This window comes from Taudactylus pleione, unplaced genomic scaffold (genome assembly GCF_031769625.1).
Source record: "Taudactylus pleione unplaced genomic scaffold, aTauple2 ptg000086l, whole genome shotgun sequence".
NCBI lineage: Eukaryota > Metazoa > Chordata > Amphibia > Anura > Myobatrachidae > Taudactylus > Taudactylus pleione.
In genome coordinates this window covers 12,844,288-12,867,327 of record NW_028284488.1, presented here as the reverse complement: position 1 = coordinate 12,867,327, position 23,040 = coordinate 12,844,288, and the positions used below count along the sequence as shown (strand labels likewise).

The 23,040-nt window shown below is 46.8% G+C and overlaps 1 protein-coding gene across 5 annotated transcripts in view; it reads right to left on the bottom strand.

Annotated features, from left to right (window-relative positions):
• FBH1 (F-box DNA helicase 1) overlaps positions 1 to 23,040 on the bottom strand; it is a 152,077-nt gene that overhangs the window by 109,799 nt on the left and 19,238 nt on the right. For all 5 annotated transcript variants that reach the window (XM_088468710.1, XM_088468706.1, XM_088468711.1 and 2 more), the window contains exons 7-8: positions 8,984 to 9,067; positions 6,381 to 6,475 (exon numbers count right to left, since the gene is read on the bottom strand). In XM_088468710.1, the coding sequence (XP_088324836.1) occupies positions 6,381 to 6,475; positions 8,984 to 9,067 (179 nt within the window). The remainder of the gene's footprint in view (positions 1 to 6,380; positions 6,476 to 8,983; positions 9,068 to 23,040) is intronic.

Genomic DNA, 23,040 nt, shown 5'->3' with positions numbered 1-23,040 from the left:
TAATAATAAAAAAAAAAACACAATTAATTTGGCTAAATTACTTCGTTTTGGGATTTGAAACGTTCAAAGCAACATGCAGAAATATTAGGCTCCAGGTTGCTCCAATAGAATTTGCCTGCTAAAGACACGACAAGAAATCCTTGCATGTTACTATGAAATGCAAGGCTCCCTTTGTATTTGCAAAGAGATTGATGGATGAACTAGAATCTCATCATAACCCTGAAAAATGCATATTCACCAATTCTTCTAAACATAGTTTAAAAGCTGTGTTTTAACATAACGGGAACACCAAACCATCGCTACCAGTGGCTCATTCAGTATTTACAGATGTGTCCACATACATAGTGCTCCCACTAGGCTGTTTTAGCGGGGCGCTGCGCCCTACCCTATTTCTAAAGGGCGAAAAGCACCCTGCCCTCAGGTGCAGCGCCCCGCTGAAACAGCCTGCGTGTGGGCAAAAATGCGATGTTAGCAGTCACAGCAGGTGAATGGATGCCGGGCGCATGCGCCTGGCATCCATTCACACTGACAACAGCACTTGGGGGCAGTCTAGCATGGCTGTAAGTGCCGGGCACTCCCCCAAGTAACGTCGAAAAGGGGACGCATCTTAAAGACACACCCCCTTTTCAGTGGCCACGCCACGCGTACAGGTGTGCCCTTTCCCTTGGTCGGGTGCCCTGCCCGGCACCGGACGTAGAGTGAACACTGCATACATCTTACTTCCTTGTGAATTAAACAGCTCTTCTAGTCGCACCATGCCGTGAAGTGACTCAACAGCGCCAAGGATCTTTTTGTGCTACTTTTTAACTTCAAATGCAAAGTGATGAGAATAGGATGCACAAGCAGCTTCTGCTGATTAAAATGATATGAGGAATGCATATATTCTGCATTCTATATTCTGTGTGCGGCTGCATCTGCATGCAAAATGCTGCTGACACTGTAACGTAGCATTTTGCATGCAGATACACCTGCAGTTGCACACAGAATATAGGCATGACACATACAGATGTTTCCTGCTACATCTTTGCTCATAGCGCGCCATACAGCTTCTAAGTCGCGGCATGAGCATAGCGCGGCATGGCGCAGTAATACTTGACACTATCCTCGGCATGCAACACACAGCGTCTAAGTCGCGGCGTGAGAATAACGCAGCATGGCGCGGTAAGACTTGACACTATCCTCGGCATGGAACACACAGCTTCACTGCTGGATGTCCAGATCTCCACTGATTAAAACTACAGTGATTAATAATACAGCAGTGGATGGATATGGCACTACAGAATACAATAGTACAGTAAGTTCTGACAGACGGGCCAATCACACACTGTACAGTACTGCAGTGTAAACAGTATACAGTACTGTAGTATGTAATTCTGCACGCCAGGCTATATTATGAAAGACTGCCCGTGCGATTACAGCAGTGGTGTGCGGGACACCTACAGTGATGACATGCCTTAGAAATTAGTAGTGGAGTTTTAGCAGTGCTGTATGAAATCATCACTGAACCACAAATATCAGCCCTTCTGTAGCAAACTTGCGGCAATGTCAGCACTGCTGTGCCGCTAGGACTTTGCACAACATGTCATTAATCGGTACACATCAGTAAGTGCCAGTCACTGCGGCACTGTATACAGTAATGTGCAGCATTCACACAGTGATGGCATGCCTTTGAATTATAGTAGTGGGGGTTGAAGAGCGCTCAATTAAATCATCAGTGAACTAAAAGTCTCAGCCCAGAAAGAGGTGTCTTTGGATTACAAACTGACTGTGCGTCTTCCATCAAAGAAGTGTCACGATCCGTTGCAGTACCACTGTGCTGCCAATGGTGCTGCTCTTCCCAGTGATGCAACAGCAGCATATTCCAACTTGTCTAGTTTCATGGTCTGTCTGTAAACCTTAATGATTGGGATGATTGCCTGATTCAGCAGCTGTGGGTTAGGGTTGCACTTGTGACTTCATGATTTAAGCCTGCTCTACAGTGCTTCCATTGCCAGTACATCGTGTCAGAACCACCGTACGGGTATCTTGGTGTCAGACTACTGTACCTCTGCCTACCTTCCAACCTTGCTGAATCTGCACCTAGGACTCCTGGTCTCTCGGTTTTGCCGGTGTACGGTTCGTCCAGTGCTTTCCTTAACACCTGCTTGGCTTCTCTGCATCCAGCTCCCTGTGGTTTCAGCATTCAGGTTCTATGTCATTATTTGCATTTCTGTTTATCTGCATTTACCAGTGCATTCATAGACAATGTAATTATTTGCATTCCTGATTCAGTCAACCTTTGCCATCAGGATTTTTTTCCCTTTATCATAAGAGGTTTTTCCAGTAAAAGCAATTGCTGTACAAGACTGATATACAGAATCTGGGAAATCAAACAAAGTGGATATGCTGACTAAAGTTTTTTCAAGATATAGGGCCATATCCAATTAGCCGCTGTAAATTACCGCGGCTAATTAGCTCACCCGGGGCTCGCTTGGGGCTATCCAATTAGCCCCGCAGTCGGCATGACAACGGCACTTATCGGGGTTTTTTTTTCGGGACCTGATGTGTCCTGAAAAATAAACCACGATAAGTGCCGTTTTTTCGCCCAGAAAAAGGCGAGAACACATAGGGCCGCGAACAGTGCTCGGGGCTAATTGGATATGGCTCTTAATCAGATATAACTCAGTGAACTCTTTATTTTCAGCTAAGGTAGTTACCTTTCCTCACTGCTTTATGATCCAGATGGAATGAATATTAAGATAACAGAGGATATCTATTGAGATGTATTCCTAAGGGAAGCGTGGAGTACTATATGAATATATAGAAACCTCTTTGAAAATTATGACTGTCTTTTGCTGCTATATTAACATGCTCGGATTAAGCCTGAATTTATTCTTTTTAAATAATTATTAATTTTTATATTGTATTTTATTGTGTCTTTATTATGGGCATAATATCATGTATTATTAAAATGTATTGCAAATGATTATTGTGTAACAAATTTTTCATTTTGGCAGCGCTTCCTAGTATATTGTATTTTTTCTTCTTTATTCAGTCTGTAAAGGTGTGGCAATGACCTTTATTAGGAAGCTGCAGCATTTATCTGAGAGATACTTTTCCCCCAATTGATTTAGCGCCAGGTTGTATAATTATTTTGTCATCATTATGTGGAATGTCTTTTTCGACAATGTATAGGACTCTTGTGCCTATAGTAGAAAGATACCCACTGTATTCTTTTGTGATCCGCTGCTATATCCAAATATGCGGTATCGGACCATCTGCGTGGATATCCGTCATCTGCTGACCCTCAGGTACTCAGGATAACCATGTATTTCACACTTCAGGGGCAGTGAAGCTGCCCGTTTTGCGCCCGTTTTCTGAAACGCTCTCCATAGCCGTCCCTTCCCTGTCCCCAAACATTGGCAACATGTCAATCAGCCTGCAGTGTAAGGGGAACTGTGACCATCATCGTAAACACAGATCTTCACGTGCATTATAGAGCCTGCGCAGATCACCAAACATTGGAGATGTACGTAAATCATCGGGTTTGTGTACATCTCTGAATCAGGACCTAAATCAACAGATTCATAAAAGCAATTATCCTTTCATCCTGCAGTACAATATTTACCAGCCAGGCTGCTCACAACTATCCACAGATATCATCTAGCCTGTGGAACCTGGAGTAGCAAAAGCAGACACATTTACAGCCGGGTTCACGTAGCAGACTCCACTGAGGAATTCTTCTCTACTTACGTCAACAGTCACACAAAGTCAGCTGAGAGAGCTCTGGCCCTCATTCAGAGACGGACGCTCTGAGCAGAGCGCACGCTCTGAATGAGGGCCGTCCTCCATAAAAATGGAGCGTCCTCCTGGACGCTCGTATAGCTGTGGGTCACCACCCACAGCACATACGAGCGTGCAGGATGATGGTCGCGATGGTCTTGACCATCGCCAGTGCGACCAGAAGCCTGTGGTCGGGTTTTTCGACCACAAGCCCTGGAGTGATTTTGGCTCTATCAGAGCCAAAATCACTCCCACTGACATCACTAGTGATGTCAGTGGGGCCGGCTTCTGACGGTAGGCGTTCCCTTGGGAACGCCTCCGTCTGGGAGGCACGCCCCCCAAAGGGGGCGTGCTGTCAATCAACATCGACAGCACGCCCCCTTTGATCAGACACAACGAGCGAAGGAAAGTCCTTCGCTCGTCGCGTCTGGCGCATGCGCACGACGGAGCTCCCTCCGTCGTGCGCATGCGCAGTGCACACCATCGACCCACTTGCGAGCAGACAGCCGCTTGCGAGTGGGTCTGAATGAGGCCCTCTATTTGCAGTGCGACCGGCTGGATCTGCGAGACCCCTTAAAAAAAAGCTGCCTGGCTTAATACTCAGGTGAGCTGGACACAGTTAACAGGTATAAAAAGCAATTCATCTAAGTTTCGTACAGCAATCCAGCTTAATACACTCTGGACCTCATTCAGACCCACTCGCAAGCGGGTCGATTTTTAGGCCATGCGCACGCGCAGCGGCCGCACTGCGCGCGAGCACCGAAGCGAGAGAGAAATTCTCTCGCTCCGGAGCACACTACAAAAGGGGCGGCTGTCAATGGTGATCGACAGCTCGCCCGTTTTGTAGGCGTGGCGGGGGGGTGGTTTCACAAACCGAGGCGTTCCTTAAGGAACGCATGCAGTTTTGTGGGCGGCCGCACTGACATCAGCAGTGATGTCAGTGGGGAGCTTCCTGCTCGATCAGAGCAGGAAGCTCCCTAGGGCTTGCGGTTGCCGAGACCCAACCTTAGGGTCTTGTCACAAGCCCCAATGGTCGCGATCGTCTTGACCATCGCGACCATCAACCTGGTCGGTCGCTAAAGCTGTGGGTGGTAACCCACAGCTTAGCTAGCGACCAGGAGGCCGCAGTTCAAAAGAGAAGCAGCCTCCCACATTCAGAGCGGCCGCTCGCATTTTGCGAGCACCTCTGAATGAGTGTCTATATTCTGCACCAAATGGGTGTAATAACAGTATCGGCTAATTGTGGGACGTACTTGAGCACGTCGTCCGGAGAGGCTTTTGATTAACCCCATGTGGTGAGCTTTCAAACTATAAACTTCTGAGGATCTAATGAGATTTAGATCTCAAAATATATATACACGTTCATAGTAAATGACTGTTTGCCTATATTAAAGAACTGAAATTACAATCAAGGATTATTTGTCACTAATCCATTGGAATTCTACAAAAATATATTTTTTAATAAGAATGCATGAATGCTGTGCTCTATAATTGTAATTTTAACTTACATAGAAACATGGAATTTGACTGCAGAAAAGGACTATTTGGCCCATCTAGTCTGCCCTTTTTTTTTACCTTTTTGTGCAGTACAGATACTGGTCTATTGGCTGTCCAGTTTTTATAGATACTAAAGTATAGCTCTGCCTCTCTTTTCTTTCCTATACTTTATCTGCATTTAACTTATGACTTGTTTATAAATCTTTTTATGGATATTGTTACTACAACTGAAGAATATTTTCTGACATTATTGGAATCATTGTTACCAGTATTGTTAATATTGATGTAAATGATTAAGGTCACTTCACTTTGACAAAAAACAGAAAAACACACCCAAACATGTTATATAGTAAACAATCCTTAATTAACATAACATTTTTCTAGAGTATTATAAATTACTGATCCATTGAAAACATGATTTTATATTTTGTATGTAACTAGGAAAATTGGTGTCAAACCTGGAGGGTATAAAATGAAAAACATTTCAAGCAATATTGGCTACATTACATTACTTTGTTAAACAATTTACTTCAGCGTGTAAAATATCTACAAATGATGGACTTCCCATTCGGTTTATCATAGTAGTAGTATTTTGTGACTCTTGCATTGCTAGTACATACTGTACTGTACAGCCCAATTGTAGCAATATAAAAAAAAATAAAAATTGTGACAGTAAAAAAAAGGAACAAAAAAACTGAAATACAGTATTGAGGGTAAATTTACTAAAGTGAGAGTTATTAGAAGTGGAGATGTTGCCCATAGTAACCAATCAGATTCTACTTAACATTTAACTAGCACCTTCTAGAAGACAATAGCTAGAATCTGATTGGTTGCTATGGGCAACATCACCACTTCTACAAACTCTCACTTTAGTAAATTTACCCCTTGGTATTTATTGTGTTGTAATATGTGAGAAAATAAAAGGTTAAAATCAGGGTAATGGGTTTCACCGAAATGCAATATTGTACAAAGGGGTCAGCCAAAAAATTAAAAAGTAAGAGTAAATTACAGGAAATGTAAAACTGGGTTTGGCCTTATTTATTTTAATGCTTTATTATTGCACCACTGTAGTACTTTGTCACATTAAATACGAAACTGATGTAGTTTTCTAATTTTCTTACCTGCAAAAGCCATAATTTTTACAACTTGTCCACATTTAATATCATGGTTAATTATATGCTGCTGCTCATTTGTGAGATTGAAGTCAGACTTGTTTCTAGAACGTAAAATTAAAAATTTTAATCTATATGTAAACATTATTTCTACTATATTTACACAAACACAAACGTTCCCATTGGTCTAGTATTTTTCCATAAAGTGTAAAATCTGGCATAGTTTACACCACACTTTCAATTTTAATTATAGCCAGGGGCGCCACAACAATTTTAGGTTGGGGGTCAACACAGTACCTGTCCCACATAAATTACACCTCCACATACCTGTCCCACATAAATTACACCACCACATACCTGTCCCACATCATTTACACCTCCAAACCATACCTGTCCCACATCATTTACACCTCCAAACCATACCTGTCCCACATCATTTACACCTCCAAACCATACCTGTCCCACATCAATTACACCTCCAAACTGTACCTGTCCCACATCATTTATACCTCCAAACTGTACCTGTCCCCCATCATTTACACCTCCAAACCGTATCTGTCCCACATCATTTACACCTCCAAACCGTACCTGTCCCACATAATTTACACCTCCACACCGTACCTGTCCCACATCATTTACACCTCCAAACTGTACCTGTCCCACATAAGTTAAACCGCCACATACCTGTCCCACATCATTTACACCTCCACACCGTACCTGCCCACATTATTTACACCTCCAAACTGTACCTGTCCCACATCATTTACACCTCCAAACTGTACCTGTCCCACATCATTTACACCTCCACATCGTACCTGCTCCACATCATTTACACCTCCAAACTGTACCTGTCCCACATTATTTATACCTCCACAACGTACCTGTCCCACATCATTTATACCTCCAAACAGTACCTGTCCCACATTATTTACAACTCACCATACCTGTCCCACATCATTTACACCTCACCATACCTGTCCCACTTCATTTACACCTCCAAGCATCTGTCCCATATAATTTAACCCATTATTGAGCTTTTTAGATAAAATCACCTTAAAATAAAGGATTTCCCTACATTTTCACCTGCGTCAGGGGCATGTGCACAAAAAAAGCAAAATTTCCTCTGAAACATCAATGCGAGTTTGGAATTATATTACAAATAGAATTCGCAGTGCAATTTTGCTGTGAGAATGGCTTGCAGGACCCTTCTCGCACCTAATATGCACACTGCTATTCCCTGTACTATACACATACACCATTACAAATATTCTCAAGGTATAAAACAAGAAGAAATTTAAGGATGAAAAAAATATATCAAACGCTGCAAACATTGCGCCATCTGGCCGCCCTATGTACAGACAGACATGCATATATAGTGACTACAATGTCATAATTCACCCAAATACAGACATAGGGACTCCCAATCCCTTCAATCAAGCAAATCATGAAACAACTAATAATGCATTAAGTGTATCACAATAGGTGCACATTTCAGTAAATTGTTATTGTAGTGCTGGGTGATATTGTCATATGTGATCACCACACAAAGGACGTGAACGGGCCACATCATTTTAAAGACGGGTCACCCCTCTTAAAAACAAGAATTTGATTATGCATGCCAGTATCATTAAAGGGGTGATAGGACACAGTGTCCTCCCGCCAAGATTTTATGGATGGCTGATCAGGGGGAGATCGTCCCCTTTCCTGGACTCCATTATTTTTCTACAGTGCAAGGAGTTTTGCCTGGTGATCATTCTGATCGTTAGATGTAAATGTGATTGGGCATACGTCATTTGAAAGAGAGGACTCTCCTCTTTCTAACAAGGGTGCTCCCATCTTTCTATGTTGTACAGTGGGGTAGATAGAGGACTTAAATTCCCTCCCTCACATTTTTTCATTATTATTATATTTTTTCTTTACAATGCACTTTCTGCACCGTCCCCAGGTCATCTTACTCGTCGTCTGCAGTTTGAGGGGTCAATTCAATAAGGTGTGAGGGGGCCGCGTTACTGGTGTGCAATGGCCCCGCAACACAATCTCACCCGGACTTGTGTAAGTAGCCCTATGGTGCTGCAAACAAAAATCCACAAGTCCAACGGTACCGTAAGGGCGGCACATAGCCGCACTTACTCGTGACTAAATCGCACCTAATTGAGTCGTATATGTACATGTGGATAATGAGTGGGATTCATCCTCCAAAGGCAATGATACAGTAAAGTATATAAATGCTTTAACTACTATTTGCATTTCCACAGCATTTGTTTTATGTATGGTATTCATAGGAAACATTCACAATTTATTCTGCTATTACAATGGGACTTAGTGGAAACACAGCCTTGCCTTGGGAATTTGTGAAGGAGTGGTACTCACAGATTAATTGGACATTTAGTGCTCCAGCCAAAACTTTGCCATAAACCATTATTATAGGAAAGAGTATTATCCTGGTCTAGTTCAAGGGGACTCAGTCAGCTGCAGACATTTTTTTATCATACTGCTGGTGCAATTAGCAACAACTCCAAGCAGGCGATTACCAGGTCCCTATATAACCCCATAATTTAGACAGCTGGAGAAGTGGAAAATTATAGCATAAAAAATATAAAATAAGTACATACCTGTCTTTTCTATTGGGAGAGGTTTTCTGTTGGGAGCTGCTGTTCTCTAGGAGATATAAGCTATAGAAGATATTGTAGTGAATCCTGAAGAAATAGCAAAAACAGAGAAAACTATAAACACAATTAAAGAACAGTGTAAAAGGAGAGTTATAGTAAAACCTACCTTTGTTAACTCTTTTTCTTCGAAGTCCATAGGGTGTAGGTGGTACTTGGAGGACCGGACACCAACAGCAAAGCTTTCAGTCCCAGGATGCTCCGGTCCTTCCCCCTATACCCTACCCACAGCCTGAAGGCATCTCAGTTTTGTCAACAAGCCCAAGACAGGATCAGGATAGGAGAGAAGTAAGACTGGTACACTTAAGAATCACACTCTCACACAGAGAAGGAAACTGGTGACCAAGAGAAGAAACCCATAGAAGTCAGGAGCGTCAGGGCGGGTGCCCTGTGGACCCTATGGACTTACAAAGAAAGAGAGTTAACAAGGGAAAGTTTTACTATAAATATTTTCTTCCTGAGGTTCCATAGGGCACCACAGGGAGACATTGGGGATGCCCCAAAGCTGTTGTTCAGGGGTGGGAACACAACTGAGCTGAGAGGAGATCCGGAGTCCGAAGGAAGCATCCTGAGAGGCAAATGTATAAAAGGCACAGAACCCAAGAAAGGTGTGAAAGGAAGACCACGTGGCCGCCTTGAATCGTTGTTCAGCAGACGAGCCACGTCAGGCAGCCACGAGGGACCCATAAAGCGAGTAGAATGAGCAGACACAGTATCCGGCACAGGAAGGCCAGCCTGCGTGTAAGCCTGTGAGATAGTCCTGCAAAGCCATCTGGCCAGAGTTTGTTTGTTAGCTGGTCAGCCCTTCTTATGGAATCCATATAGGATAAAGAGGGAATCCGTTTTCTTGATGGAACCAGTACGGTCCACGTGAAAGGAGGCCTCACCTGCCGAGAGGTCTGGCGATTGAAAGGCCGGAACTACAATTTCCTCATTAAGGTGGAAACGAGAGACCACCTTGGGAAGGAAACCAGGACGAGTTTGAAGGACGGCCCAGAAATGGGGAGCGACATGCAGATGCCTCCAAATCCGATAGCCTACGGGCAGACGTGATAGCCAAAAGAAAGTCTTCGCAGTGAGCCATTTTATGTCTACCGATTCTAGGGGTTCAAACGGAGACCCCTGAAGTGCGAGGAAAACCACTAACAAATCCCACGGAGCCACTGGAGGGACAAAGGGAGGTTGAATACTCAGGACACCCTGAAGGAAGGTGTGAACATCCGGCAGTGGAGCAATTTTGCGCTGGAACCAGACGGACAAAGCAGAGACATGCACTTTTAGAGAGGCCAGACGGAGTCCAAGATCTAATTCAGCCTGAAGGAAGGCCAGAATTCTAGAAACCCGAAAACCTGGGGATCATAGCTTCTGGTAGCACACAACTGGAAGTATGTATGCCACAGTCGGTGATCGATCTGGGCGGAGGCCGGCTTAAGTGCTCTGAGCATGGTCTGAACCACAGAGCTAAAAACCCTTTAAACTTCAGGAGGGATGTCTCAAGAGCCACGCCGTCAAAGACAGACGAGCCAGGTCCGGATGCAGACAGGGACCCTGAGACAACAGGTCCGGGTGTAGAGGAAGTGGGAACGGAGCGTCTATGGAGAGACTCCGAAGGTCGGAGTACCAATGACGTCTGGGCCAAGCCGGAGCTACCAGCGGAACCGTTCCACCGTCCGGCTTGATTTTTCAAAGGACCCAAGGAAGGAGGGAGACTGGAGGGAAGAGGTATGCCAGGTGGAAGGTCCAGTTCACTGACAAGGCGTCTACGAAGGCTGCTTCGGGGTCTCTTGTCCTGGACCTGTACGCCAGAGTTTTGTGATTGTGTCGTGAGGCCAAGAGTTCCACATCAGGTAGGCCCCATTTGTCCACCAGGAGTTGAAAGACTTCTGGGTGAAGAGACCACTCCCCGGATTGCGCGTTGCGACGGCTGAGTAAATCTGCTTCCCAATTGAGAATCCCCGGAATGAAGACTTCAGAAATAGCTGGGAGGTGACGTTCGGCCCATGTGTGGATGCGTGTCACTTCTGTCATTGCCGATAGACTGAATGCCTCCCTGGAGATTGAGGTAGGCCACCGCCGTGGCGTTGTCGGACTGTACTTGTACTGGCCTGCCCTGGAGAATGTCCTTAGCCAAAGTGAGGGCTCTGTAGATGGCCCGGAGTTCCAGGACGTTGATTGGGAGGACCTTGTCTGTGAGAGCCCAAGGTACCTGGAAGGAGTGCTGGCCTGTCACTGCGCCCCACCCATGGAGACTTGCATTTGTGGTGAAGAGCACCCAATCCGGGATTCAGAAGGAATGATCCCTGTTCAAGTGGAACGTCTAATCACGCGGAGAGAGACAGGCGAACCTCCGGAGAGAGGACCATCGTCTGGGATCTGATCAGATGAGCCCATTCTACCTGGAGAGGACCAGGTGTTGTAGGGGCTTGGAGTGGAACTGAGCGAACTCCACCACGTCGAAGGTGGATACCATGGATCCCAAGGTCTGCACTGCTGAGTGAAGTGACACTCGGTGACTGTGGAGTAACCTGCGCACTCGGTGCTGCAGTGCAGAGATTTTGTCTGCTGTCAGGAATATTCTCTGAGCCTGAGAATCCAGGAAGGCTACCAGATGATAATTCAGACTTTTTTCAACTGATCAGCCATTCTTTGAGAAGGTTTATGGAAGACTTTTTCCAGCTGATCAGCCAGCCGTGTGTTTGTAGAAAGGCAATGGTTACCTGAAGTTGTCGGTGAAGGACCTCTGGAGAGCTTGCTAATAGCAAGAGATCATCCAAGTATGGGAGCAGTCTGATCCCCTGACGACGAAGGTGGGGCCGCCATAACTGCCATGATCTCGGTAAAGACCCGTGGAGCTGTAGAAAGCCCAAATGGCAGTGCTTGAAATTGGAAGACCGGAGATGCCGCTGATGAGACGGCACTATAGGTAGATGTAGATAAGCGGCCTGAATATCCAGAGACACCATAAAGGTGCCAGGCTACATAGCCAGGACATTAGAGCGTAGGGTTTCCTTACGAAAACTGGGTACCTTGATAAACTTGTTCAGAGACCTGAGGTTGAGGATAGGCAGATGAGATCCATTGGGCTTCTGAACCAAGAAAAGGGTAGAGTAATAACCCGTCCCTCGCTGTGATGACGGGACAGGAATTATTATTCCTGAGTGCAGCAATGACTGAATGGCCTTCTGGAGGAGCAGGGCTTTGCTTGGGTCAGATGGAGGGCCTACGCAAAAGAACTGCTGGGGGGACAGCCTCAGGAATGAGAGGGCGCACCCGTGAGAGACCACTTTTTGTACCCAGGCGTCTGTGGTGGCCTGACGCTAGAACTGGGGGAACTGAAGAAGTCGGCCTCCCACCCTGGGAGCCCCCAGGGGGTGGCCCGCCCCGTCAGGCTGAAGGCTTGTTCTCAGATTTGGTAGCTGGATGTCTAGTAGCCCAGGCTTGTTTGGACCTAGGCTTGGAGGACTTTGTGGATGCCGACTGCCGTGGAAAGGTCTGACCTTTAGCCTTTCCCTGGGGATGAAAGGACTGAAAGGATGACATCCGAGGCCTTGTGGTAGATGCAGAGGGCAAGAAAGACATTTTGGAAGCTGCCAAGGTAGTCCACAATCTTTTCCAATTCTGGGCCAAACAGGATCTCCCCAGAATAAGGCAGAGACTCCAAAGTCTTTTTAGAGTCCAAGTCTGCCTTCTATGACCGAAGTCAAATGATACGGCGGGCTACTACCGAAGTAGCAGATGCCTTGGAAGCTAGACCAGTTTTCAAAGCCGCATCTCCTAAATAGGAGGCTGCATCACTAATGTGCGAGATGTTTACAAGAAGCATCAGAGGGAAATGTGTCTTCTAGGTCCGCAGCCCAGCTCTCAATGGCTTTTGCCACGCAGGCCGTAGCCATGGTAGGATGAGTAATAGCTCCTGTAAGAGTATATAGACTTCAGGCGAGCTTCAATCCATCTATCCGTGGTCTCCTTCAAGGAGGTTGCTGTATGGATAGGTAGGGTAGAGTTCTTAACCAGGTGTGTCACGTGGGAATGATCTTCCGAATTTAGCGCAATCATTAGCTGGAATAGGATAAAAAGAAATCAAGCGTTTAGGCAGCTGAAACTTTTTATTTGGCGTATTCCATGCTTCACTCATTAGATCAGAAAGCTCCAGCAAAACTACCTTCTGTCGTTTAAAGAGTGGCTATTTTGCCTTAGGAGTGGGTTCTATATCTTCTATTTGAAGAATTGATTTTACAGCTCTCACTAGTGCAGGTATATTCAATTTAGACGGAGGCTCATCCTCCCCCGAGGGGGAGTCAGAGAGGTCTGCGTCTTCTGCCTCCCCAGACAGTAACTCAGAATCTGATAGCTGGGTGGACTCGGAAGATAACACAGCACACTTAGTAGTTTTACTAGGTAAGGGTCTCTCCTTTTGCAACATTTGTTGAAAACCTGTAGAGGTAGCCGCCAGACTCTGCACTGAGGTAGAAAGTACGTCTACCCATGTAGGAGGCAAAAGAGGTACTGGATTTGCAGGGAGGACCCGTTGTGGCCATCCCATAGGGTGAGCTACCACAGGGACCGCTAGGTGGTCCACAATGTTTGCCAATACCTGTGAAAAGGAAGCCCAGGGGGTTCCTGAGGAGAGGCTGCAGGGGCCGACTGGCCAGGTGCCGTATAACAAGATGCACCTAGACCTTCTTGAATGGGATCCTCTAAACCTGCTAAACAAGACTTACAAGAAACCAGAGTAGGAGAAGTAGCCTGCTTGTTACTGTCACCTTTGCTAGACATAGCTGCAAGGCTAGAATAGCACACACTATGACAGTGCAGTGAGCATCAGATATATGCACAATATGGCACATTGCGGTGCGCAACACAGATAAACAGTATGTGACAGCCCTCAGAAATACAAGTAGATGTGAAGTACAGTGAACCTATACCTCAGTATTCCAGGGTTATAGTGATAGAAAGGGAAAGGTATAAGCTGACAGTTGAGAGAACAACAAACAGACAGCAGCGCTAGCAAAAGGGACATACAATGCAGAGTATATAATATAACTGCAGTGGGCACTAAATTCAACTACACAGACTGCAGTGGCTGGTAAGAAATAGCACTGTATAACCTGGCTCCTAGGATACAGGGAGACTGGACCCAGTGTTCCCGGACACTTGTAGCTGTTTGCAGAAAATGACCGCCGTCTCTGAAGGGGGTGGGGGGTGAGGGAGGAACAGTTAAGGGGCAGCAAGACCACAGGGGAGGGGTCGCAGGGAGAGGGCCATCTCCCCTATGCGGACATCAACCACTGGGTCCCTGGCCTCAGCTATTCCCTGCGCCAGTATAAAGTTATGCCCTGGTGGCCTAGTGGAGTCCCAGACGAACCGGTGTCTACATCAGCGCCAGGAGACAGACCGGAGGTAAGACTGCGCGAGAGGGAACCCGCCTTACCTGTCCCCTTGAGTCCCAGCTGCAGTCTGGGGTACGAGGAGCCACGCTAGCTAGGTCTACCCGGAGCCCCGCCGAGAGTACCTAACCTATGGCTGGAGTCACGGTGCCATGGAAGGGTGATGGAGCAGCAGTGCAGACTTCCAGAGGACTGTCTAGCACTGCTTGCTCTGTTATATTAAAATAAAATAAAAAAGTAAATCATAATACAAAGCTTGGGCTGCTCAAATGAAGCCCAACTGTATAACGATGAACCAGCTCCCTCCGGACACCAACGAAAACCAACGAGTTGCCTTCAGGCTGTGGGCGGAGTATAGGGGGAAGGACCAGTGCATCCTGGGACAGAAAAAGCTTTGCTGTTGGTGTGTGATCCTCCAAATACCAATTACACCACAATGTCTCCCTGTGGAGCCCTATGGACCCTGAAGAAGAAAATAATTTTAGACCAAACTTTTACTTTCACTATTTTATAAAAGTTTCAATGTTACTTTAATATTAATTTAAAATTTTCAAAGGTATAGATGTCTACAGAAATGCTGACCCCCTCAACAGAGAAATGTTAGCAATGTTGTAAGGCAGGAGAAACCGTGTGCTGGATTTTTAAGTATGCAATGAGCACAGTACACTCACCCAAATAAAATATGAATACCACTTTCAAACACTACTTCGAATACACACGAACACTATTTACGCACTCTACTTCCACAGACGAAGATAACTGTGCCCAGTCAGTTCAGCAGGACCCTTTCCTTCAGTCCACACGAATATCTATCACAGCAATGGCTCTGCTGAAACTCCTAGAGGTTCTTCCACCCCCTTCCTGCTTGCATATTTTCCAGAGAAAGCACTCAAATATGTATATATGAACTTATGCACTATCATCGTGCACATGGTCCAAAACAGACTCGCTCACCAATCCATAGGACGACCCAGCGCCGACTTTTATTGTAAGTATAAGATTTGTTAGAAGATGGAGCTAGTATGCCAGATACACAATTCTGTCAATATAAATGTTTTTCTTCAGCAGACCTTTTTCATGCACAAGTCAATACTCTACCTCTTAGAAGGATATGGTTGAAGAAGGATATAGGTGGTCCCTGTCTAAAGCAGAGAGAAGGAAAGCAGGGGCTGGTGCATTACTGGCCCTTGGTAAATCTCAGGAGAGCATACAATCTCCAGGCCCCTAAGAAGTTGTATCCACTAAAATGGTGGTAGACCTCTCCAAACACAGCCATTGCATACGGCCTAGGTTTTTAAAGTTGCATTTGAACAAAACACAAGACTTCTTGATCGAAGTCCTCTGCACAGAAGAGTAAAATGGAATGGCTTGATCTTAATGAACAAAAGCAATGGCATAAAACAAACTCATTGCTACGGTTGAGTGGAGGGGCATTTACTTTTAAATATTTTTCACGTACAATTTTTTCTTTAACAGACTACTGCACACAAGCATTACTGGAACGTGTTTATAACAGCCCTAGGGTTATCTGATAGATTCAGATGGTACAATTCTGATCGCCAGTTCATTGGATTCAAAGTGAATACTATAGACATGAGGCACAGTGGGAACTATACCAGTCAGTTTAGCATATATTGCATGAAATCATTCTGAGAAAAGTGGATGCACACATATAAACCTGTGAGGATTTGAAGGATTCTGGCACTTACACTAGCCTACAGCTTGATAACAGGATTTTGGTACTTACCGTTAAATCCATTTCTCCGATTCCACAGGGGACACTGGAGCTTCATGACAGTGGGGTATAGACGGTGGGTTGAGTTGAGCCTGGCACTTTAAAAATCTACAAGTGTGACTGGCTCCTCCCCCTCTATGCCCCATCAACCCCAGTTTTAAAGAACTGAGCCCGAGAGGAGACGGAGAACAGACTGAAGAACAGAGAAGGAGAACAGGAAAAGAAACATCCAACATACTGACACACTGCAAGAACACAGCAGGCTGCAGTGATAAACAGTCACACAATAAAAACAGACAAAACTGCAACAGAACTGAAGCAGAACAAGCAACTGAGAACAGGCAAGAAGCACTGGGTGGGCGTCCAGTGTCCCCTGTGGAATCGGAGAAATGGATTTAACGGTAAGTACCAAAATCCTGTTTTCTCCTTCATCCACTAGGGGACACTGGAGCTTCATGACAGTGGGGACGTCCCAAAGCTACCCTCCTGGGGGGGAGAGTGCTGAACGCCCTGCAAGACACTACGACCAAAATTGAAGCAGAAGCCGCAAAAGTGTCAAATCTGTAGAAACGTACAAAAGTATGAACCGAAGACCACGTCGCTGCCCTACAAAGCTGTGAAGCCGAGACACCTCTACGTGCCGCCCAAGAAGTACCCACAGAGCGCGTAGAATGCGCAGAAATGGATACCGGCGGTGGTCGAGCAGAAGCAACATATGCCTGACGAATAGTCAGACGAATCCACCTGGCCAAAGTTTGTTTAGACGCAGGCCAGCCACGCCGATTAGCATCATAAAGGACGAATAGAGCCTCTGATTTACGTAGCCCCTCAGTACGGGACACATAAATGTGAAGTGCCCGAACCACATCCAAGGAGTGAGAATCCCCAGAAGAGTCCGACAACGCTGGCACTACAATCGGCTGATTCAGATGAAAACCCGAGACCACCTTGGGCAAAAAGGAAGGCCGGGTACGAAGTTCCGCCCGATCTTCGTGAAAAATCAAGTAAGGGGAACGGCAGGACAAGGCTCCAAGTTCAGACACACGTCTGGCCGAAGCCAGGGCCAATAAAAGGATCATCTTCCAAGTCAAATACTTCAATTCCACCTCCTGCAAAGGCTCAAAGGTGGATGACTGAAGAAAAGATAAAACAAGATTCAGGTCCCAAGGAGCCGTGGGTGGCACAAAGGGGGGCTGAATTCTAAGTACCCCTTGAAAAAAGGTCTGAACCTCCGGAATCAGAGCTAGGCGACGCTGGAAAAAAATAGAAAGAGCAGAAATCTGCACTTTAAGCGATCCCAAGCGTAACCCCGCATCGAGGCCTTTTTGAAGAAAAAGAAGAAGACGTGGTAAATGAAAAGAGGAAGTGGAGGATCCACGACCTTCACACCAGGAGATATAAGCCCTCCAAATGCGATGATAATGCGCTGATGTTACCGGTTTTCTAGCCTTAAGCATGGTAGGAATGACCGACCTAGGAACTCCATGGCTTCTTAGGATGGCGGTCTCAATAGCCACGCCGTTAAACGAAGCCGCCGTAAATCCGGGTACACACATGGACCCTGTTGTAGAAGGTCCGATCGTAGCGGAAGAGGCCAAGGTTCGTCTGCCAGAAGGAATAAAAGATCGGAGTACCAAACCCGACGAGGCCAATCCGGAGCCACTAGGATGACGGTGGACGACTCTCGTTTGATCCGCTTGAGAATCCGAGGGAGGAGCGGAAACGGTGGGAACAGGTACACAAGGCTGTACGGCCAAGGGATCAGTAAAGCATCCGCTCCCACCGCTGCCGGATCCATGGTCCTGGAGCAGTAAAGGGGTAGTTGATGATTTATCCGAGATGCCATCAGGTCTATCTGTGGCTTCCCCCATCTGCAAACCAGTTGATGAAAGACCTCGGGATGAAGGGACCACTCCCCGGGATGAAGATCCTGATGACTGAGGTAGTCCGCTTCTCAGTTGTCGACCCCCGGAATAAACACTGCGGAAATGACCTCTACATGTCTTTCTGCCCACAGAAGGATGCGACTGGCTTCTCTCATTGCCATCCGACTGCGGGATCCCCCTTGGCGATTTATGTATGCCACTGCCGTGGCGTTGTCGGATTGTATCCGAACCGGAAGTCCTCGTAACAGAGGAGCAGCCTGTATCAAAGCTCTGTAGACTGCCCGCAGTTTGAGAACATTGATTGGTAAGAGGGACTCCTGCTGCGACCAAAGCCCCTGGAAGTGATTGTCCAGAACCACCGCTCCCCATCCGCGGAGGCTGGCGTCCGTGGTGACCAAGGTCCAATTCCAAATTCCGAAGCGCCGACCCGCTAACAGATGCTCCGTCCGAAGCCACCAGAGCAAGGATATGCGGGTCCGGGGAGACAGACGCACCAGCCGATGCATCTGTAGGTGGGACCCGGACCACTGAGACAGAAGATCCAGTTGAAATATTCTGGAGTGAAATCTGCCGAATTGGATGGCCTCGAAGGAAGCCACCATTTTCCCCAGGAGACGGATGCAAAGATGCACAGATACTTTCCTGGGTCTGAGCACTAGACGAACCAGCTTCTGTATGGCTATGGCCTTGTCCCTTGGCAAGAATATACGAAGCAGAACAGTGTCTAGAATCATTCCTAGGAACTGAAGTCTCTGGGACGGCATCAACTGAGACTTCTGGAAGTTCACAATCCATCCATGTTGAATGAGAATCTGATGTGTAAGGGACACTTGGTGTAAAAGGACTTCTGCCGTCGGAGCCTTGATGAGTAAATCGTCTAGGTACGGAACTATCGTCACCCCCCAAGAGCGCAAGTGAGACACCATGACGGCCATCACTTTGGTGAATACCCTGGGAGCTGACGAGAGACCGAATGGCAGGGCCTGAAACTGGAAATGAGCTTCCCTGATGGCAAATCTGAGGAAAGCCTGGTGAGGAACCCAAATTGGGACATGCAGATAGGCGTCCTTGATATCTATCGACACCAGAAACTCTTCTGCCTCTAGTCCCGCAATGACAGAATGGAGAGATTCCATCTTGAACCTGTGAAATGAAAGATACTGGTTCAAGGATTTCAGATTCAGAATGGGTCTGACTGACCCATCTGGTTTCGGAACCACAAAAAGGTTTGAGTAAAACCCTTGTTGTCTTTGTGCAGTGGGAACCGCCACAAGGACCTCGGCCAGCAAAAGTTTCTCGATCGCTTGACGCAAAATTAGTTGCTTCAAGGGATCGACGGGCAAACCTGTTGTAAAATAACGCCCAGGAGGAGTGAAAGCGAACTCGATCTTTAACCCTTGAGATACCAGATTTCGAACCCAAGTGTCTGGAGAAGTCCGTCTCCAAACCTCCGAGAAACGCTGGAGGCGAGCCCCCACCTTCGGATTTCCGAGATGGGATGGGAGCCCGTCATGCCACAGGCTTGTCTGCTGGCTTGGGATCTGGACGGCGGCCAATATTTGCTTGACGTCCTCTAGCACGGCCTCCTCGCCCCACTGAAGACGAACCTCGCGATCGTCCCTGAAATCTTGCCGATGCTCGAAAGGAACGAAAGGAAGGTCCCCTAAACGAGCGACGCGGAGGAGGTGCTGATGAAGGTAGAAAAGTACTCTTACCACCAGTGGCCAGCGAGATCCATTTGTCCAGCTCTGGACCAAATAAAATATCGCCTGTGAAAGGAAGAGCTTCCACTGCTCTTTTTGACTCCGCATCCGCTTGCCAGGCACGAAGCCAAAGTGCCCGGCGAGCAGAGACCGCCGAAGCAGAAATCCTAGCGCCTACCTGGCCGATATCTCTGGAGGCGTCTCCTAAGTATACAGCAGACTCCTGAATATGTTCTGCCAAGGTAATCAGATCTGCCCGCGGAGTGCTGGATCTAAGACCCTCAGTCAATTGTTCCGCCCACTTTTCCACAGCCTTGTTGACCCAAGATCCTACCAAGGCCGGCCGGAGAAGTGCACCTGCGGCCGTATAAATGGATTTCAAAGTGGTTTCTAATCTCCGCTCTGAGGTTTCCTTCAATGTAGTAGCTCCTGGAACAGGTAACGTGGTCTTCTTTGACAACCGAGAAACCGAAGAATCCACAGGTGGCGGGGTCTCCCACCTCTTCCTATTTTCCGCAGGAAATGGGTAAAGAGAGAAAAAGCGCTTAGGAATCTGGAATTTATGGTCCGGATTCTGCCAGGCTGCCGTCATCTGTTCGTCCAACTGGAGAGAAACAGGGAATGTGACGGCCATCTTCTGTGACCTGGCAAATAAGGAGTCTTCTAACGATTCTGGAGCTTCCTGGCCAGAAATCTTAAGAACTTCCCTTACCGCTAGAATGAGTGCGTCAATACCTTGCAATGCCTCAGGTTCTTGTGAGTAAGTCTCTACGTCTGATTCGTCCAGCATCTCCCCTTCCTCCTGAGACGAGTGATCTGCAGCCGAATCCTCATCCGACTGGAGAACCGCCGGAAGAGCCCTCTTTTTAGATGAGCGACTTACCGTAGCTTCAGGAGCTTTAGACGCAGAACCCATCGCTTGAGCAAGGCTATTCACCGAGCGGACTAAATTCTGAGCCCACGCTGGTTCTGCTAGAAAAGAAGGGTGAGATGTGCCAGGTAGATCTCTGGCAGACTCCCGTTCCCTACGGGAAGCGGCTAATTCAGAAGAAAGGTCCGCCATGACCCCGGCTAAACTATTTATGAAGGAGGGAGTGACAGACTGCGTGTTAGCACTGTCTGCTTCACACGTCTCGCACAGGGAAGACCCTTCGGAGCGAGCATGGGTAAATTTCTTCCTGCACTTAGTGCAGGCAAACAGCTTTTGTGTTGCAGTTTTTTCTGCCCTGGATGTCATCATGTACTCACAGACAAGCACCACATACAATTCAGGAATGCAGAAGAAGTATAGGGAGAAGCAGAATTACAATAATAATGCTACTCAAGTATGGGAGCAGACAGAGCAATAAGGGAGGAGCAGAATTTCAATAATAATGCTACTCAAATTGCAGGCAGAGCAGTATAGGAGGAGCAGAATTTCAAGAATAATGCAACTCAGTAACAGGGGCAGACAGGCATATAAGGGAGGAGCAGTCAATAGGACCAGAAAGCAGTTAAAACCACCTTCTGTATTTACAGACCCCCTGTAGAAGCCTGCTTCCACTGCTCTCAGTTTTCTCCTCTCCCCCTCCGCTCAGTGCCTTCAGTCTCTCTGAGGCGCCACTCCCGTTCAGAGCGCGCCAAACTAGCCCAGGCAGTGGAGGAAGAGGGACCCATAAGCTCCTCCTCCTAATGGCCGCCGCTTTGTATGCGCGCGGCATACACTTATACAGTGGGGACGTTCTCACCTCTGTGTCCCCGCACTGACAGCGGGGGCCAGCGGCACGACCGCCGCCAGTGATAACCGTGCCGGTGCCTTTTACACAAGCACCGACACGCAGAGGCAGGACTGCTGTGAGCGCGCCTACCTAACAGCCAGCGCCGGTGTTCTATCACAACACCAGCGTGGCACTGACAGCCGCGCGCTGTCTTCAGACCCAGCAGATTATTTTCACCTCTCCTGCTAGTCAGGAGAGGTGTGCTACTCACCGGGCTGCTGCGGCCAGAGCGCTGGGCAGTGAGGGGAGAGCGGGGACCCGGACACAAGCCAGTGGTAGCTGTGGCGGGCCCCGCTGAGTCTGATGACTCCTAACTGCCTAAAGCAGCCTCCCCTCCATAGGGTGACCGGACACAGGCTGCAGTAGCCGTGTGGTCCCCTCTCTGGCGGCTCCCACGATGCAGGCAGACTGTCACAGCTAACAGTCTGCCTGTCCTCTTGCTGATGACTCTTTGATTCTTTTACATTTATATAAAAATTAATATAAGGGCTGGAGACAGCCCCTGTGCACCGGCTCTACTCGGGCACATTCTAAAAACTGGGGTTGATGGGGCATAGAGGGGGAGGAGCCAGTCACACTTGTAGATTTTTAAAGTGCCAGGCTCAACTCAACCCACCGTCTATACAACCACTGTCATGAAGCTCCAGTGTCCCCTAGTGGATGAAGGAGAAATGTGAGAATATGAAGGGGTCCACAATGTAAGGCGCGTACAGAATGGACATGTTAACGCAATTGCGAACACATTGAAACCAGGCCACGGCTGCATATATGCCTTAGAAATACGTATTATTTGAGGGTGGTCAAGGGCAGATACGAATAGCAGATGAGGGTGATAGTGGTGAACAGCACCAGCTAACATCTTATGATTGGGTTTTTGTACATGCACTGCTAATGCTGGTTAGTGCCATCTTCTTTTTCAGCATACAGTATGTTATGCTTTTTTGATTTCTTTTTTAATTTTTTTTTTTACACACAGAACGGGGGGTTGTTTCTGATGTATTAGAGAAGTAATTTAAGGTTTATTTATGAACAATAGCAAATGCATACTTTCCAAATACAAAAATGGCTATAAACATGGGCATAAGTGTATTTAATGTATGTCTAGCCTTAACATTGTGCATATAGCATTGCTACCAACCTGCACATATCTTGCAAAACTGAGTCTGTGTTTTGAGGCAAAACTATGGCCAACGCTTCCTGGCCCCTATGAGCTGAATGTAAAAGTGTTTAACTCTTATGAGTTTAGTGATGGGATTTGCAAAGAAACCTGGTACAGTCATCAGGACATCAAATGGCGTAATCTCCTGGTAATTTGGGTCTACAAGAGATGAGATGTAAAGAACACTGGATATAAAAGTATTAGTGTGCAGGGGAGATCCATCAGAGCCTAAACTTACTATAGGGTCTCTCAAAAGTATACATACACACATTAGTACTTTCGTTAACCAATAACCAATTTTAGTTTTTAAGTACACACAGATATATGTTCTTATTTGTGATGAACACTTCTCAGCCAAGCGTGTACAGTAATCCAG